This window comes from Triticum aestivum, chromosome 5D, assembly GCF_018294505.1.
Source record: "Triticum aestivum cultivar Chinese Spring chromosome 5D, IWGSC CS RefSeq v2.1, whole genome shotgun sequence".
Lineage (NCBI taxonomy): Eukaryota > Viridiplantae > Streptophyta > Magnoliopsida > Poales > Poaceae > Triticum > Triticum aestivum.
Genome location: NC_057808.1, coordinates 94572584 through 94592123, shown reverse-complemented (window position 1 = coordinate 94592123; position 19540 = coordinate 94572584). Strand labels below are relative to the sequence as shown.

The following is a 19540-nucleotide window of genomic DNA, read 5'->3' as shown; positions in this document are numbered from 1 at the left end:
GAACTTGTCCTTGGGGGCACTTGGAGACGTCATGATGATCTTGATCTGTTAGAAAAACAGCTCGAAACAAGAACAGAGGATATTTGCGTGATATGGAGTCAAAACCTTCGGGAGATTATATAATGAATTTTTACCGACCAAAATACGTAACGTGCAAGAAAACGGAGTCCGGAGAGCACACGAGGTAGGGGGCGCGCCCTCCACCCTCGTGGAGGCCTCGTGTCCTTCCCGGACTGCTTCTTATTTTTTTATTTTTCTAAATATTCCAAAACGGAGAACTATTGCCATTAGAACTGTTTTGGAGTCGGTTTACTTACTGTACCACATACCTATTCCTTTTCGGAGTCTGAAACGTTCCGGAAAGTGTCCCTTATGTATTCCTCCGGGGTTATGGTTTCAATAACATTGGTTTCAACATCTACAGGATTACCTGAGATATAATGTTTAATTCTTTGACCGTTCACCACCTTAGGATTTGTGCCTTCGAAGTTGTTGATTTTTATGGCACCGAAATGATAGACCTCCTCGATAACGTAAGGACCTTCCTATTTAGAAAGAAGTTTTCCTGCAAAAAATCTTAAACGAGAGTTGTATAGCAATACATAATCACCTACATTAAACTCACGCTTTTGTATTCTTTTGTCATGCCATCTTTTGACTTTTTCTTTGAACAACTTGGCATTTTCATAGGCTTGGGTTCTCCATTCATCAAGTGAGCTAATTTCAAATAACCTCTTCTCACTGGCAAGTTTGAAATCATAATTGAGTTCTTTAATAGCCCAATATGCCTTATGTTCTAGTTCTAGAGGTAAGTGACATGCTTTTCCATAAACCATTTTATACGGAGACTTACCCATAGGATTTTTATATGCAGTTCTATAGGCCCATAATGCATCATCAAGTTTCTTGGACCAATTCTTTCTAGATCTATTAACAGTCTTTTGCAAAATTAATTTGAGCTCTCTGTTACTCAATTCTACTTGGCCACTAGACTGTGGGTGATAAGGAGATGCAATTCTATGATTAACATCATACTTAGCAAGCATTTTACGGAAAGCACCATGAATAAAATGTGAACCACCATCAGTCATTAAATATCTAGGGACTCCAAACCTCGGAAAAATAACTTCTTTAAGCATTTTAATAGAAGTGTTATGATCAGCACTACTAGTTGGAATAGCTTCTACCCACTTAGTAACATAATCAACAGCAACTAAAATATGTGTGTATCCACTGGAGGTAGGAAAAGGTCCCATATAATCAAAGCCCCAAACGTCAAATGGTTCAATAACAAGTGAATAATTCATAGGCATTTCTTGACGTCTACTAATATTACCAATTCTTTGACATTCATCACAAGATAAAACAAACTTACGGGCATCCTTGAAGAGAGTAGGCCAATAGAAACCGGATTGCAATACCTTATGTGCAGTTCTGTCTCCAGCGTGGTGTCCTCCATAAGCCTCGGAGTGACACTTGCGTAGGATCTGTTCCTGTTCATGCTCAGGTACACAACGTCTAATAACACCATCTACTCCTTCTTTATAAAGATGTGGGTCATCCCAAAAGTAATGTCTCAAATCATAGAAAAACTTTCTCTTTTGCTGGTATGTGAAACTAGGTGGTATGAATTTAGCAACGATGTAATTAGCATAATCAGCATACCATGGGGTAGTACGAGAAGCATTTATGACATTTAATTGTTCATCAGGAAAGCTATCATCAATAGGTAGTGGGTCATCAAGAACATTTTCTAACCTAGACAAGTTGTCTGCAACGGGGTTCTCAGCTCCCTTCCTATCAACAATATGCAAATCAAATTCTTGTAGCAAGAGAACCCATCTAATAAGTCTAGGTTTAGCATCTTTCTTTTCCATAAGATATTTAATAGCAGCATGATCCGTGTGAATAGTTACTTTAGAATCAACAATATAAGGTCTGAACTTATCACAAGCAAATACAACTGCTAAGAATTCTTTTTCAGTAGTAGCATAATTTCTCTGAGCATTGTCTAGAGTTTTACTAGCATATTGAATAACATTTAATTTCTTATCAACTCTTTGCCCTAGAACAGCACCTACAGCATAATCACTAGCATCACACATAATTTCAAAAGGTAAATTCCAATCAGGTGGCTGAACAATAGGTGCAGAAATCAATGCTTTCTTAAGTATTTCAAATGCTTCTACACAATCATCATCAAAGACAAATGGTATATCTTTTTGTAATAAATTAGTCAGAGGCAGAGAAATTTTTGAGAAGTCCTTAATGAACCTCCTATAAAAACCGGCGTGACCAAGGAAACTTCTTATACCTTTGATGTCCTTGGGACATGGCATCTTTTCAATAGCATCAACCTTGGCTTTATCAACCTCAATACCTCTTTCAGAAACTTTATGCCCCAAGACAATACCTTCATTAACCATAAAGTGGCACTTTTCCCAATTCAAGACAAGATTAGTTTCTTCACATCTCTGCAAAACTCGATCAAGGTTGCTCAAGCAATCATCAAAAGAGGATCCATAGACGGAAAAATCGTCCATGAAAACCTCACAAATCTTTTCACAAAAGTCAGAGAATATAGCCATCATGCATCTTTGAAAGGTAGCAGGTGCATTACATAAACCAAAAGGCATACGTCTATAAGCAAAAGTACCGAAAGGGCAAGTAAAAGTGGTCTTTGATTGATCATCGGCTGACATGGGTATTTGAGAGAAACCAGAATAACCATCTAGAAAACAAAAGTGTGTATGTTTGGATAATCTTTCTAGCATTTGATCGATAAAAGGTAAGGGGTAATGATCCTTTTTAGTAGCTTTATTTAATTTTCAGAAATCAATTACCATCCTATAACCTGTAATAATTCTTTGCGGGATCAATTCATCTTTATCATTAGGAACTACGGTAATACCTCCCTTCTTAGGGACACAATGGACAGGACTTACCCACTGACTATCAGCAACGGGATAAATTATACCTGCCTCAAGGAGCTTTAGTATTTCCTTTCTTACCACTTCTTTCATTTTAGGATTCAGCCGTCGTTGATGATCACGAACTGGTTTGGCATCTTTCTCCAAATTTACTTTATGTTGACATAGAGTGGGACTAATGCCCTTAAGATCATCAAGAGTATATCCAATAGCAGCACGGTGCTTCTTCAGAGTTTTCAATAATCTCTCTTCTTCATGCTCTGAAAGGTTAGCACTAATAATAACAGGATATATCTTCTTTTCATCAAGATAAGCATATTTAAGAGTATCAGGTAACGGTTTGAGCTCAAACACGGGATCACCCTTGGGTGGAGGAGGATCCCCTAGGATTTCAACAGGCAAATTGTGTTTCAGGATGGGTTCCTGTTTAAAGAATACTTCATCTATTTCCCTTCTTTCATTCATAAACATATCATTTTCATGGTCTAGCAAATATTGTTCTAAAAGATCACTAGGAGGTACAGCAATAGAAGCAAGACCAATAATTTCATCCTTACTAGGCAATTCCTCTTCACGGTGTTGTCTACTAAATTTAGAGAAATTAAAATCATGAGACATATCACCCAAACCAATAGTAATGACATCCTTTTCGCAGTCTATCCTAGCATTAACAGTGTTCAAGAAGGGCCTACCAAATATAATGGGACAAAAGCTATCTTGTGGGGAACCAAGAACGAGAAAATCAGCAGGATATTTAGTTTTCCCACACAAGACTTCAACGTCTCTAACAATTCCAATTGGTGATATGGTATCTCTATTGGCAAGCTTAATGGTAACATCAATATCTTCTATCTCAGCAGGTGCAATATCATGCATAACTTCTTTGTATAAGTCATGAGGTATAGCACTAGCACTAGCACCGATATCACATAAGCCATGATAACAGTGATCTCCTATTTTAACAAAAATAACAGGCATGCTTACCACAGGTCTATGTTTATCTTTAGCACAAGGTTTGGCAATTCTAGCAGTTTCATCACAGAAATGAATAACATGCCCATCAATATTATCAGACAAGAGATCTTTAACAATAGCAATGTTAATTTCAACTTTAATTTGCTCAGGAGGTGTATAAGTTCTAATATTGCTTTTACGGACCACAGTTGAAGCTTTAGCATGATCCTTTATCCTAACAGGGAAAGGTGGTTTCTCAATATAAGAAGTAGGAACAATAGGATCATTGTAAGTGATAGTCTTTTCTTCAACTTTAATAGGTGCAGCTACTTTTACTTCTATGGGAGGATGATATTTAAACCACTTCTCCTTAGGGAGATCAATATGAGCAGCAAAAGATTCACAAAAGGAAGCTACTATCTCAGAGTCAAGTCCATATTTAGTGCTAAATTTACGGAAAACATCGGTATCCATAAAAGATTTAACACAATCAAACTTAGGTGTCATACCTGACTCCTTACCTTCGTCGAGATCCCAATCTTCAGAGTTGCGTTTAATTCTTTCCAATAAATCCTATTTGAATTCAATAGTCTTCATAGTAAAAGAGCCAGCACAAGAAGTATCGAGCATGGTGCGATTGTTATCAGAAAGCCGAGCATAAAAAATTTGAATAATCATTTCTCTTGAGAGCTCATGATTGGGGCATGAATATAACATTGATTTAAGCCTCCCCCAAGCTTGAGCGATGCTTTCTCCTTCGTGAGGCCAAAAATTATATATATAATTGCGATCACGATGAACAAGATGCATAGGATAAAATTTCTGATGAAATTCCAATTTCAATCGTTTGTAGTTCCATGATCCCATATCATCACATAGCCTATACCATGTCAATGCATCTCCCTTCAAAGATAAAGGGAAGACCTTCTTCTTAATAACATCACCGGGTATACCTGCAAGCTTAAATAATCCACAAACTTCATCCACATAGATTAGGTGCTCATCAGGATGCTTTGTTCCGTCTCCTGCAAAAGGATTAGCTAGCAATTTTTCTAACATACCCGAAGGAATTTCAAAGTAGACATTTTCATTTTCAGTAGGTTCAGTAGGTTGAGGAGCAACTCTTTGCTCTACCAATCGGGGTGAAGATACCCCGAACAAGCCCCTCAGAGGATTACTTTCCATAGTAACAAGTGACAGTAAATTTCAGCACACTATATAAATTTTTCCTTACCAAAGGCGCTTCACTCCCCGGCAACGGCGCCAGAAAAGAGTCTTGATGAGCCACAAGTATAGGGGATCTTTCGTAGTCCTTTCGATAAGTAAGAGTGTCGAACCCAACGAGGAGCAGAAGGAAATGATAAGCGGTTTTCAGCAAGGTATTCTCTGCAAGCACTGAAATAATAGGTAACAGATAGTTTTGTGATAGGATAATTTGTAATGAGCAACAAGTAACAAAAGTAAATAAGGTGCAGCAAGGTGGCCCAATCCTTTTTGTAGCAAAGGACAAGCCTGAACAAACTCTTATATAGAGAAAAGCGCTCCCGAGGACACATGGTAATTATCATCAAGCTAGTTTTCATCACGTTCATATGATTCGCGTTCGGTACTTTGATAATTTGATATGTGGGTGTACTGGTGCTTGGGTGCTGTCCTTACTTGGACAAGCATCACTTATGATTAACCTCCATTGCAAGCATCCGCAACTACAACAAAAGTATTAAGGTAAATCTAACCATAGCATGAAACATATGGATCCAAATCAGCCCCTTACGAAGCAACGCATAAACTAGGGTTTAAGCTTCTGTCACTCTAGCAACCCATCATCTACTTATTACTTCCCAATGCCTTCTTCTAGGCCCAAATAATGGTGAAGTGTTATGTAGTCGACGTTCACATAACACCACTAGAGGAGAGACAACATACATCTCATCAAAATATCGAACGAATACCAAATTCACATGACTACTAATAGCGAGACTTCTCCCATGTCCTCAGGAACAAACGTAACTACTCACAAAGCATATTCATGTTCATAATCAGAGGAGTATTAATATGCATAAAGGATCTGAACATATGATCTTCCACCAAATAAACCAACTAGCATCAACTACAAGGAGTAATCAACACTACTAGCAACCTACAGGTACCAATCCCAGACTATGAGACAAGAATTGGATACAAGAGATGAACTAGGGTTTGAGAGGAGATGGTGCTGGTGAAGATGTTGGTGGAGATTGCCCTCTCCCGATGAGAGGAGCGTTGGTGATGACGATGGCGATGATTTCCCCCTCCCGGAGGGAAGTGTCCCCGGCAGAACAGCTCTGCCGGAGCCCTAGATTGGTCCCCCCAAGGTTCCGCCTCGTGGCGGCGGAGTCTCGTCCCGAAAGCTTGCTTATGATTTTTCTTCGGACGAAAGACTTCATATAGCAGAAGATGGGCACCGGAGGGCCAACAGGGGGCCCATGAGGCAGGGGGTGCGCCCAGGGGGGTAGGGCGCGCCCCCCACCCTCGTGGACAGGTGGAGGCCCCCTGACGTATTTCTTCCGCTCAGTATTTTTTATTATTTCCAAAAATAACTTTCGTGGAGTTTCAGGACTTTTGGAGTTGTGCATAATAGGTCTTTAATATTTGCTCCTTTTCCAGCCCAGAATTCCAGCTGCCGGCATTCTCCCTCCTTATGTAAACCTTGTGAAATAAGAGAGAATAGGCATAAGTATTGTGACATAAAGTGTAATAACAGCCCATAATACAATAAATATCGATATAAAAGCATAATGCAAAATAGACGTATCAAGGAGCTCGTGTGCGCGGCCTGGGAGATGCCGACGCGGTCGGGCGCTCCCGGCTCCTGTCCACGAAGCTCGGAACGCCTGGTACTAGCTCCAGGTAGCGTACGTAATGGCGGCTGGAATCCCATCTTTGGTGTGCGGCAGCGCCCCTGGAGGATTGGGTCGACGTCGTCTCCGGGACCCGCGTTCGCACACACTTCTCGAGGGTCGGCGGCGCTGAGGCAGGTGCACCTCCCGAGGGACGGCTATGGCTACAACTCAGCTCTCTTTCAGTACGGCGGCACTGGCGGTGGCCTCTTCCTCGGCCGGGGGCGAGACGAGCGGTGTCGAGGTCGTTCGGTGGTGAAGATAAGGCAAGCAAAAAAAGTCATTCATTTTTTTCTTTCAATGACAAGTGGACCCCATAGGGCTCCACACATGATCACAACATTACCCAGCGTCGCGCGTTACATGCCAGGTGTTAAGTGGTGTCACGTCAGCCTGACTGACCGGCGCCATCTGTCATAAACGCGCTCAACCAAGCCAAAACCGTCGAATAGTGTTATTTACAAAACGATTAATATTTTCTGCTAACCTAGCCTTTAAAGTGAGATACTCTGTCAGGTGCTTCTGGAGCCATAGCTCGTGATGACAAAGGAGAATTTATTGCTGCTGCAAATTGGTTTATCCCACATATACAAGACGTTGATGCTGCTAAACTTACTGCTACCAGGAACGGTCTTTTTCTAGCGGCTAGCGTCGGGTGCAATTTAATCAAAGATGAATCAGATTGCTTATTTGCTGTGGACACTTTGAACTCAATTGATTATTTGGGTCCTCATGTGGCAATAGTGGCTGATTGCAATCAGCTAGCGATGGAGTTTGGAGGCATTTCTTCCGAGCATTGCTACCGTGACGTAAATCAAGTGGCGGATGAGTTAGCAAAGAATATTTTTGTTAGTAGATCTTCTAGTTCTTGGGAATCTGTGATTCCAGATTTTATTTCTCATTCTCTTGTAAACGACATGTCTATTATTTGAGAAATAAAGTGTTTTACCCGTCATAAGAAAATGATGGTTTCGTGTAATTTACTCCGATCCAGGCAACCAGCACGGGAGGCAGGGGCGCATTCTCCATCGGCCATCGCGGATAAGGAGCACGATGCGAGGCGACGGGGCGGGGTCGGCAAGAACCGCGCGGGGCGTCGGGGCGAGTGGAGCTGGCAGGACCCGCGTGAGGCGGCCGGCGGCGAGCTGGGAGGCACGCGAGGCATTGGTACAGAGCAGGCGGGAACCGCGCGGGGCGACGACCTGAGCGTCGATCCTAGCGCCGATTTGCTGCGGGAGTCAAGGCGACCAGCGGGGCGTCGTGACCTGAGGATCCAACGGCGCTGACCTGCACAGTGACCAGCACAAGAACACGGGTGTTGGGTGGCGCTGATCTGAGCACGGTGGTGGCGGCGTTCAAGGGCGAGGCGGAGGCAAGGGCCGACGGGGCAAGAGACTGGTGGGGAAGAAGCAACGACCGGCAAAGACGAGGGGAAGGAGGAAGTCAGGTAAGGCAGCGGCGACGGGCAAATTTGACAAATTTGACCTGCGGACAAAATCAAATCACTGAATGAACTGTCCGTGAAACTATTTCACGCGGCTGACCTTTTTGTGTGACGCCCGACACGAAGGCGCCACACTACACTGTGCAACGCCTCACAGATAGGCGCTACATGCCTGGCCAGCGTTGCACCCCAGACTGCCTAGAAATTGCTAAGTCATTGTGCAGAGCCTAAGAGTTAGGCGCTGCACTGTATAGTGTGGCGCCTAGCTCTCAGGCGCTGCACTAGTGGTTGCACTACAAAATGAAGCAACCACTAGTGCAACGACTAGAAGCTAGGCGCTACACTGTATAGTGTGGCGCCTAACTCTTAGGCGTTGCACACTGACTTAGTAATTTTCGGATCACATGGGTGCGACGCTGGCCAGGCGTGTAGCGCCTATCTGTGAGGCGTTGCACAGTGTAGTGTGGCGCCTTCGTGTCGGGCGTCACACAAAAAGGTCAGCCGCGTGAAATAGTTTCACGGGCAGTTCATTCTGTAATTTGATTTCGTCCATAGGTCAAATTTGTTAATTTTGCCGCGGCGACGCGAGAGATGAGCCGAGTTGCACGTGCTAAAGAAATTACTACCATGTCTTAGAAAATACTACTCCCTTCATCAAAAAAACATTTTTATATTATGAGACGAAGGGATAGAAGCATAGACGCGCCTTGTCGCACTTTTTTTTCATCGGTGAGAGATTTATAGGCAACAAAACTGATGTCGGTCATTCACAGTCTCATTGGTTGCAGTAGTGTTGAAGCAGTCTCAAGCATCTTAAAGTTGTTTCATATAATCTCACAACGGTCATGAAATAGTCTTGCTGAATAATTAGAGCCAGAAGCAGAGCAGTCTTGAAGCTGTTCGATATAATCTCACATCAGTTTTGAGGTTACGGTACTGTGTTATGTATTCTTCTTCCTACTCTTTTTGTGAAAATAAATATATAAAAGAATGTGCTTGTGGCAATTGCTGACTCTCAGCTCCTATTTTAGCATCCAGTTCCAACTAACCACAATGCGTATGCATGACGTTGCATCATTTTTTTTTTTCGAGAGTACGCAAATTGCATACAATAGCTTTACAGAAGAAGAGAATTATAAGTATAAGACGACTACCACTCGCTGCAAACAACAAGCGTAGCACAAACTTCACACCCAGGCTAGTCCAAAGATAGCCACCAACGACAACACAACTACAAAGCAAAAGAGCATGTCCAAAATCGAAAACCTCGCCGCGTCTCGACCGACGTCGGTCATCTTCAAAGAACAACAACTCCCGCGAAGCTTCCCTTGTCAAGGCACCATCCCCCTTTATGCCTAAAGGAGGTGGCAAGAAGATGCCAGGACTTGGCCCGACTCAAGGAAGCCATCGTTTTGGATTCACCAGAGACAGTCAGTGCATTGCGTCACAGTAGCTTGATCATGGGCAACGGCACATGCCAGAGAAGCGCAACATAGGACCTCACCTTCAAGCACGATGCTCTCAACAAAGAGACGACGTCGAAGACACCGCCATCGTGCCGATCCTACTCTAGGTCAAGGCTTTCACCCGGAGACAACTACCACACCAAGTGAGCGAGGGAAAAGCCGACACATTCGGCGACCCCTTTCATGCCGATCCTACTCCAGGTCAAGGCTTTCACCCGGAGACAACTACCACACCAAGCGAGCGAGGGAAAAGCCGACACATTCGGCGACGCCTCCAAAAAGGGGAATGACACCCATGGGCGTCATCGCCGCCGGCCCGGCAAGAACCGGACAGGATTTTCATCTGTATTGCCTCACCTCTCCACTCCATGGAACTACAGTGAATGAACGTATAGGAAGAACCCCGAGCTAGTAGTATAGCCAAAAGTGCTCCCATCGTCCTGCTGTATTCGACAAAGTGGCCCACTTTGTGTTTTGATAGACAAAAAATACATTAAATACATTAATGAGAAAAGGAATTAACAAAAATGTCAGCTCACAGATTTTAAAGTTGTAAGTTGCCACTTCACAGTGACTGCTCCATCTCTGCTTTGAATAAATGGACTTTGTCGTGGTTTGTTGCTACCGTCCTTTCTTTGGCTTCAGTTTGCAGAGCACAACAGCGAGCCATCACTCGGATGATTACACCGAAAAGTGGTGAATCCGCATTTGCCATGAGGTGCTAAATTGAGTGAGTTCCAACAGTGACAAATGCATGTTCAATCAGAGGAAAAGAGAAATACAGTCACAACAGATTTAACATTTCAAGTCCCCAAAGATCACATCGAGTACCCGCAACCCATGCACTCAAGCCACAACAGCGGGTTGTGCAGGCTGGGTCGTCTGCCCTATTCTGCCAAGGCCACGACTGCAGCATCGCTAGAAGTCATTGTTGCCGCCGTCCCCTGGTACTCCCTTCTGGAGATTCTGGCCTCGTTGGTGATGTTCACCAACACCCTGACAAACCAGTCCGTGAGCCGCCGTGTCGGCCTCGCCACCCGATCCTCACTTCATTGGATCTTGGCACATAAACACCTAGAAGCTCCATACCCAGGTATATAATAGAGGAGGCAAATCAATATCCATATGACAAAATGATAAACCATTTGAACCAGGCAACTTAGGAAACCATGTTCTAAACATAAAAATGTGGACAGATAACTCATTTGATCATCATAAGAAAATTCAATAGCTCTGCTCAAGGATTTTGTCCTTTCCTGGCTTGGATGTGCACGTAAGCATCAAAAGGAACCCTTCTCAAGCAGTACTGAAATTAGGAAGCTTTAAACTGGTCGTTCCTGGGATCCATAGCAATAAAAATATTTCACAACATCGTGTGAGCATCAACCACAAAATGAAAATGACTGAGATGTCACGCATCACAATGTGAGAAGGAGATTAAACCATCAAATATACATGCAGACCATCATTTTTCATGCCCACAAGTATCTATACTTATAAAAAAAATCGAGCTCTTAAAATATGAAGGTATTCCTATGATCGGTATGGCTCATCAATCATCATCATCATAGGCCTAAAGGACAACAAACTTTCAAGTATCTCTAGACTGCTGTAACTTTATGATAGCAAGAGGAGAAAAATGACTATAAAGGTGCATAGTCCTAATAGTAGGAAAAAGAATCTGCTCGCAATAAAAATGAAGAAAATCATTCAGCTCAAGTCCAATTCCATTGGTTCGCGATTTACAACATGGTAAGTGGTACCAACATCTGATAGAGTATGCACTTGCAAGAAGCAAGCTAACAATTTAAGCACATATCAACGGTGCCGATTCAGAACGTATTCCAATGCTAAAGCTTTGAAAACAGAAACAAAGTTGAAGTCTTGGCTTATTGACTTCCAACATAAAGTATAATTTAGCCTAAATAACTTGTTGTGTTCACTGCGACAAATTAAGAAGAAAATGTTTTCTAATTGCAAAGAGAAGTCCACAGACAACTTCACTGGCATATATGTAAATACAAAATAAGGAAGCATACATATTTGCAGATGGAACTAATTCACGACCTTAAAGGGAGAACTGATTACACTAAAACTGGGAAGCAATGAGAAACTCCAATAAAAGCAAAAGATCACTTTGAAGAATATCTTGAATTTACAACATTGCATTCACTGTAGCTTGTTCACATTAAAAGATATGATACGCCCTGCATATGCAGTAGGCTCTCTTCTTCTACATAGATATACCAATAATTCTTATACGCGCCTATGACCTAGATGGACAACAAGTAAACAAACACCCTGATTATGGGTATCACCAAAATATCTTGCACACTACTTTGTACTTTCTGGTAGACCAAATTTGACATGGGCGGAGTCCGTTAAAGAGACCTGAAGGATTGGAGTATCACCAAAGAACTAGCTATGGACAGGGGTGCGTGGAAGCTTGCTATCCATGTGCCAGAGCCATGAGTTGGTCGCGAGATCTTATGGGTTTGACCTCTAGCCTACCCCAACTTGTTTGGGACTAAAGGCTTTGTTAATGTTGTTGTTGTTGTACTACTTTGTACTTTCTCAAAAAATGAACATACTATGTATTTAAGCAGTTCAGGACTAAATGAGAAGCATGGTACATTGAAAAGAATCTCAACCATCCTGCAATAAAGAAAAATATTACTACCGTCATCCAAGCATTTGAAAGCTCAAGAGTGTGCTACTAATACAATTAAATATATCTTATGGATACAAGAAACTCTTTACTTTTAATACCTACACATAGCTGGAAGTCTGGAAGTAGGAGCTGACTTGGTTTCTGCCACTTCCAAATGGTACATCTATCCTGAATCTGGAGCAGACTAAAAAGGACAGTGAAGAATTTCACCATCAAGAATGGGACTCGGTAGCTACAAAGAGTAATTTGATTCTACACAAAGTAGTACGGTGCTGCAACCTAGAAACTTAATTGTTACCAGTTCAGTTTTGTTATGTGTATAATGTAATCCAGACCAAAGCTGATAACAGTTCTAACAGTTGCAGGTCACACAAAATCAATACATGGGAAATTCACTAAGCATTACATAAATTTGTTTAGTGTGACAAACTCTTATAATCTCAACTGCATGCCATATCTTAATTCCTATGTCATTCACTGCAAATTTTAGAACGTTGTTACAAAATCTCATGATGTGGATGCTATCTATAACTCCACGAGCAGTGCGAATAAGAGGTTTTGCACATACCATTTGGATGTGGGTGAACTCCCGGAGTGCTTACCTGCTTGGGATTATTCTGAAGTTCTCACCTTAACTTTTGCTGGCCCAGCCCCTTTGCCCGTCAGGCATGGCATATCATCCTCGGCTGGCTGCATTTGCCGGCCCAGCCGCCGGATCAAGAACCCAACGTCATGGAGTGGTGGCTGCGCGCAAAGGAGCGCACACCGCCGGCACATCGGAAGGCCCTTAAGTCCATTGCATTGCTCGTCCCCTGGATGATATGGAAGCACAGGAATGCATGCGTTTTCGACAACAATACACCATCCATTGAAACGTTAGTGAATAGGATCAAAGAGGAGGCCGGTGTTGGGCAAAGGCAGGCGCCCAGGGGCTTTGGGTTGTTCTGCCCACAACCTGGGACGTCCATTGACTGAACACATAACTATGTATCAACCACCTCCTAGTAGGTCTTCCATCTTTTCAAAGAAATGAAACGGGTCCTTTGCGTTTTCTCGAAAAAAAAAAACTTTTGTCTCAGTTAGAACCCCAATGATCGTTAAAACCACATTGAGAAAATGTTACGACACATAACAGGAAGAAATCATCTTAATTAGCAAAGAACGTCCAAACTGAACATGGATAACATGAGGTACAATTTCAGAAAAATTGATAAATTTACCCTAAGCATCAGGGCAGAGCACAGCTCACAGGCTGCATCCACTGGTATCATGGGCACTTTGTCTGTACTACAACTATTACTCTGCAGTTGCCATTCTTGGCATGAGACTTGAGACATTCTAAGATGGAGGGGGGGGGGGGGGGGGGGGGGGGGAATTGACCTGATGCTTCCTGTATAGTACAATTCATACATAAAGGAATGCAAAACTGAAAAATAGGTAGGTAACCCAGAAACAATAGAGAAACGACCTTTTATTAGCGGATATGCAACATATCACGCATGAAGATGGAGATTATAATAGTAATGATTGTAAAATAATGATCTGCATTTTGAGTTATTCATTATGCAATTCACACCATAACACTAAGAATCTTAGAACTGCTTCTGAGGGCCACAATACACATACCTTTGAGCAAATTAGGAAGATAATTATGTAGCCTAAAGCAGGGAGGGGTTCCAAGCTCGCCATGGTGGTCGTAGGGTTGGTGTGCGGCTGAGGCACAGAGCCACCAGATCAAGCGCATCAATGCTTTGGAATTGATGACCTTCCCACTTCACGACAAGCACATCGCCAGTTCGAACTCCCTCGTCGCCACCATACTGCTGGGCTAGGGCCGTGGAAACTTCCTGCGCCGCCTGCTCTACATGCCCCTCGCGTCGCTGCCGCCGGCCATTGCCTCGCCGTGGACAGCGAGAGATGAGCCGGGTGGCGCGGCAGTGGGTTAGTGGCACTGCAGAGGAGGTTAAGGAAGAATCATTTGCGAACGCCGAGCCGAGGCGAACAAGCACCGCGCGGAACGGATCGCCAGCGCCAGCACCGTAGACCGGTAGAGGCAAGTCTCAGCGACCGGCACAAAGGCGCAGAGGAGAGGGCGCGGGGAGGAACGAAGGTGGACGGGGAACTGGGTGTGGCGCAACATCGAAGAGGAGGCAGGCGCGGTGGCGGAGGCGGCGACACGGTGGAAGGGGGACGAGGAAGGGGATCGGGATTCAGGGAAGGGGCTAGCAGATAGGTTGGAAAGGGAAGAGAACCGACGTGCGGTCAAACCGACTAAAGCGCATATACACTTACAGTTACAGGTGGGGCCACGAGAGCGGCTAAAAGCCTCGATCAACCACAGCGCTGTAATTCCTGGGAGCTTAGAAACTATACAGATGCAGCTTGTATTTCAATGGGGTCATAGGCCATGTACAAGTGCAGAAAATGTGCAGAAAGCCCTTTATACAATGGGGAAATACAAAAGGCTACACAACTATATATATAGTACTCCAACAAAGATATTCCTATTTATGTCTCTTTTTTTTCAGGCATGTTAAGAAGAAACAAGAAGCACTTGAAAATAGATTCATCATTTCATGATCGTCTCTTGCAACGTAGCAAAGATTCTGAGCTGGCTTGTTCTGTCAGTCAATCAAAATCCTTATATATATATAAAGAGTACTGTTACAAGACTGAAAGGCAGGAACTAGGCGAGGTGTGGAAAGCGAAAGATCGGACCCAGACTAAAACTTAGTATGGTCTATTACACTTCAAAGAACATCTCAAGCAAACTGAGACTATTATGTACAGTACCATGCAGTGAAGACTCCAATGTCGATGACAACTTAAAACTGGTTTTTGTTGGCGGTTCTCAGCCAACTAAAGATAAAAAGCTTTGCTCTCTTTAGTCATACTTTCTTGTCATTTAGCCCGATGCACTTAGAGCAAGAAATAAATTGACGCACTAAATTTTTCCTGGGGTAAAGAGGATAACCACCTTCAATCTAAGATCTTTGCTAAATGATATTTTTTACCAGAAAGTGTATGTTGGTAACTTAGTGTTCGGAACACCGTTGAGGTGTTTGCAGCCCATAGAATTTATTAGAAACACCCAAAATCTATGAAAAAATATTCAAATAATTGTAGGGATATCTTTTCCTTTGTTCCAAACGGTACCAAAGAAATATTTCCTACAGGGATCATATCCTCCAAAATTCCTTTGTTCCAAACAGGGCCTTATTGTGCATTATAATTTGTGTTGTGTACTGTGATTTCAGTTGTCTTTGATTTTTAGCTGGTATACTTTGGTGCATTTGCTAGATAATTTGACCATTGCAGGATGATATGACTTGCTATATGTTCGTGGCTCGGTAGGATGTGCTTCCGGGTGTGTCATGCATCAGCATAGTCTCTCTAAAAGAAGATACATTTGATTTCCGGGTGCCTTACTGAGAAAATAAGGAAAAGGCAGGTATACTCTACCTTGATTATTGTAGGGAGATTGCATTTACATGTTACCTCCATATAAAATTTGGCGAAATCTCTTAAAAAAACTTCAATACTGATTTATGCGGAAACTTATCTCGCACACAATTATATCTCTCTCACTACCTGCAGGCATGTCACAGAACAAAATAATATACGAGTGTATCTTTAAACTTCTAAAACATCTTACAAGCCATTTCTTAGCATAACAATGACTTCTAAAAGACATGGACCAGTCTGAACTTGGTGAACTAATTTATTTATTTTTTGAATTTTTGTGAACTAATTATTGAAGTTCCAAACATTCCACTTGATAACTTAAATATTCAGGTATAATCCAGATGCATACCAAAAAAAATATCATGTTGAATATTTATCATAAACATCACAGCAACCTAAATCAGGATTCTTTGTAGTCTTAGCAATGAGTTAAAATTTGACAGAAGACAGAGAAACAAGAGAATAGACAAAAAATAAACCTCATAACATAGCATGACACTAAGATATCTAAGAAGCATGAAATACAACCTTAAAAAGTAAGTACAAATGAATGATTTATACGGTTTTGTAGGACATACAAGCTTAATAACCGAATCTGAATATTACGAAGATTGTATGCTTTTCTCACTAAAACATTCTTATGAAAGTGATACATGCAAAAAATGGGATGAACGACTGTAAGACACTCAACTATTCAACTTTTCCAACATAACCACTTTCTGCTACAATGTAACTACAGAAATCACTTCTTACTTTTTAATGTGAGGTCTTCTCACTTCCTTATATTTTAGAAGACCCTACCTCATGGCTTGTTTTGGTTTCGATAAACCAAATGAAGTGAAGCACTAGAAGTACTAACCTATGAACTATTCAATCAACCTAGCACTGTATTGGTAGTGTTTTGTCAGTCCATCCTATCACCAGCTTTCGTCTTAACATAGTTGCAGTTTTCGACAGAGCAAACCTGATGGCAGAAGAGCACATGCTGAGAAATGCTTGAACACATGTCTGGGTTTCCAGTCCATCGTGGGTAATTCTGTACCAAGTCACAGCATCTTCTTGATTGCAGGATTCACTGGAGCTGGTGCTTGCTTACATAGATTGCGCCGTGCAATGCTAACACCTCATGAAAGCATTTCACATTTGTGACTGTGACATGAGCAATTTAGCATACCCTTGGCAAAGGACTCACTGCACAAGTAGCTCGTTAGCTGTTGGAAGGCAGCCAACATCCTTAACATGTGAACTCAGCCTATCAACCATCTCAGATATCTGGTCCGAGTCTGAGTGTTTTCTGTCCCCCACTGTGAACTCATGGAATGCCTCATCAAGTTCAATCCAACTTGATCCTGCTGACTTCTGAGACCCGGTTCCTTTCATTTGCATCCTTGCCTTTGCCATGTCACTCCACTGCCCAGCCTCTGCATAGATGTTTGAAAGGACAGCATAGTTCCCTGCATTGGAGGGCTGCAGCTTACTGAGCTCGTTCACTGCAATTTCTGCATACTCCACGTTCTTGTGCAGTCGGCATGCACTGAGAAGGGACCCCCATATTACCTCATTAGGGTCCCAAGGCATGCTTTTTATCAGGTCAACAGCCTCCTCGATGAGCCCTCCACGACCAAGAAGGTCAATCATGCAGCCATAATGCTCTATCTGTGGCACAATGCCATAGTCCCTCTCCATATTGGAGAAATACCGGCGTCCCTCTTCCACAAACCCCATGTGTGTGCATGCACTAAGAACGTTGATCATTGTCACGGCATCAGGACGGAACCCTTGTAGCTTCATTTGGCCAAAGAAGTCCAGCGCCTTGTCTCCATGCCCATGCATCGCAAATCCCCCAATTATGGTGTTCCATGACACTGAATCCTTCTCAGCTATTTCAGTGTCAAAGACATAATCAGCCCGGTTTACGCATCCACACTTGCAAAACATGTCAATCATTGCATTGCACACATGGGTCGACCTCCCCAGTTGCCTCGTCCGCACGTACCGGTGAATCCTCTTCCCAAGAGCAAGCGAGCCTGACTCTGCACATGCAGCCAAGATACTCACAACCGCAGCCACATCAAGTTCCACAGCAGCTTCCTTCATCTGAGTAAACAACCGTCCAGCCTCCTCAACAAGCCCATTCTGGGCACATGCCGAGACCATTATCGTCCATGTTACCAAGTTCTTGGTTGGCATCTTATCAAAGATCACTCGAGCCATCTCCATGTCACCCTTCTTACAGTAACCAGACACCACCGTCGACCACGACACCACATTCCTCTCTGGCATGCACTGAAACAGCTCGAACGCCTCCTCCATCTTCCCAGCCTTGGTGTACCCGTCCAGCACGGTGTTCCAGCTTACAGTGTCCTTCTCCGGCATCTCGTCAAACATCCTCCTCGCACTTGCCACCTCGCCCTGTCGCACCATCGCAGCCATGGCCGAGTTCCAGGATACGGTATCCCGGCTAGGCATTTCCTCGAACACCTTGCTGGCGTCCAAAAACCCGCCGTTCTTGGAGTAGGCGTCGATCAGCGCGTTCCCGACATAGGTGTCCTCGATGGACCCGAGTTTAACGACGTGGGAGTGCACCGCCCTGAGGGGGGTCAAGCCCGCGGAGGAGAGCGCCTTGATGAGGAAGGAGTAGGTGAAGCTGTCCCGCTGGGGCATGGCGGAGAAGACAGAGACCGCGGCGTGGGGCAGGGCATTGAGCGCGTAGGCGCGGAGAAGGGTGTTCGGGAGGAAGGTGGTGGCGTGAGGATTGGGGAAGGAGGCGAAGACGCGGCGAGAGGCCGGGAGGCGGCGCTGGAGCGCGTATGAGGAGATAAGCTTGGAGGCGGTGAGCGGGTCGAGGTGGATACCGTGCTTGAGGAGCTGCGCGTGGAGCTCCTGCACGTGGTGGAGGCGCTGGAGGCCGTGGGGCAGTGACGCCAGGTGCTGCTCCACGAGCCGGCGCTGCGACGGCGCAACCCACCGCGGCGCCGGGCGGAGCGCAGAGGCAGCGGTGGACATTGGCGTTCGGACTGGCTATGGCGCCGCTGTGATTGCCGCCGGTGAGGGGGCGGTGGTTTGCGGTAATTGTTGCCGGAGAGGGAAGAGGAGCTGCTCAGGCAAGGAGAAGGCCCTGCGGATGTGGTCTTGCTCGATGACATGTGGGTCAGCGCCAAAAACATTCTCCCGGGATAGGCAGTGTGCTACTACAAGGTATAGCTGGCCAAACAGGCCGTGCTTTCTCGTGCTAGAAGCACGCACGGCACAGCCTAAATGGGCCATGCCAGGCACGCGGCACGTTTTTTTTTTGAATTTTTGAATATATCTATACTACTTATAGTGAGGAAGGTGGTGAATCGGGCATGATCATCGATCCTAGCCATTCGTGTGCTAAATCCAACAGCTGAAAAGAGTGGGATTCGCAATGAACAGTACATCGCTGCTCCATCCACAATGTTCCAGAACGATCGCCTCATCCTTCTCAAAATAAGTGGCCCATATTGATTCCTCTTAGCCCATGTTGCAGTTTGAGGACGTGTTGAGCCCATGAAAAGTTGTTTTCAGAGAGGAAATATACGGTAAAGTTATACTCTCTCGTTACTCAAAAAAAAAGTTATACTCTCTCCATCCCACAATATAAAACATTTCGGCAAGCAATTTTATGAATTATTTTCTTTCTTAACAAATTACGGGGATTACATATATTAACTCCTACTTTTTTGTAATGTATTTTCTTTCTGCATCTG

The 19540-nt window shown here is 43.8% G+C and overlaps 1 protein-coding gene across 1 annotated transcript; it reads right to left on the bottom strand.

Moving 5' to 3' along the window:
* Positions 1-15781: 15781 nt before the first annotated feature.
* On the bottom strand, positions 15782-18986 carry LOC123119650 (pentatricopeptide repeat-containing protein At3g29230-like). The gene is made up of 2 exons (XM_044539514.1): positions 16774-18986; positions 15782-15935 (listed from the first exon to the last, which is right to left on the bottom strand). Exon 1 carries the CDS (start codon positions 18813-18815, stop codon positions 16998-17000), a length of 1818 nt encoding a protein of 605 aa, XP_044395449.1. The 5' UTR covers positions 18816-18986; the 3' UTR covers positions 15782-15935; positions 16774-16997.
* Positions 18987-19540: the final 554 nt, after the last annotated feature.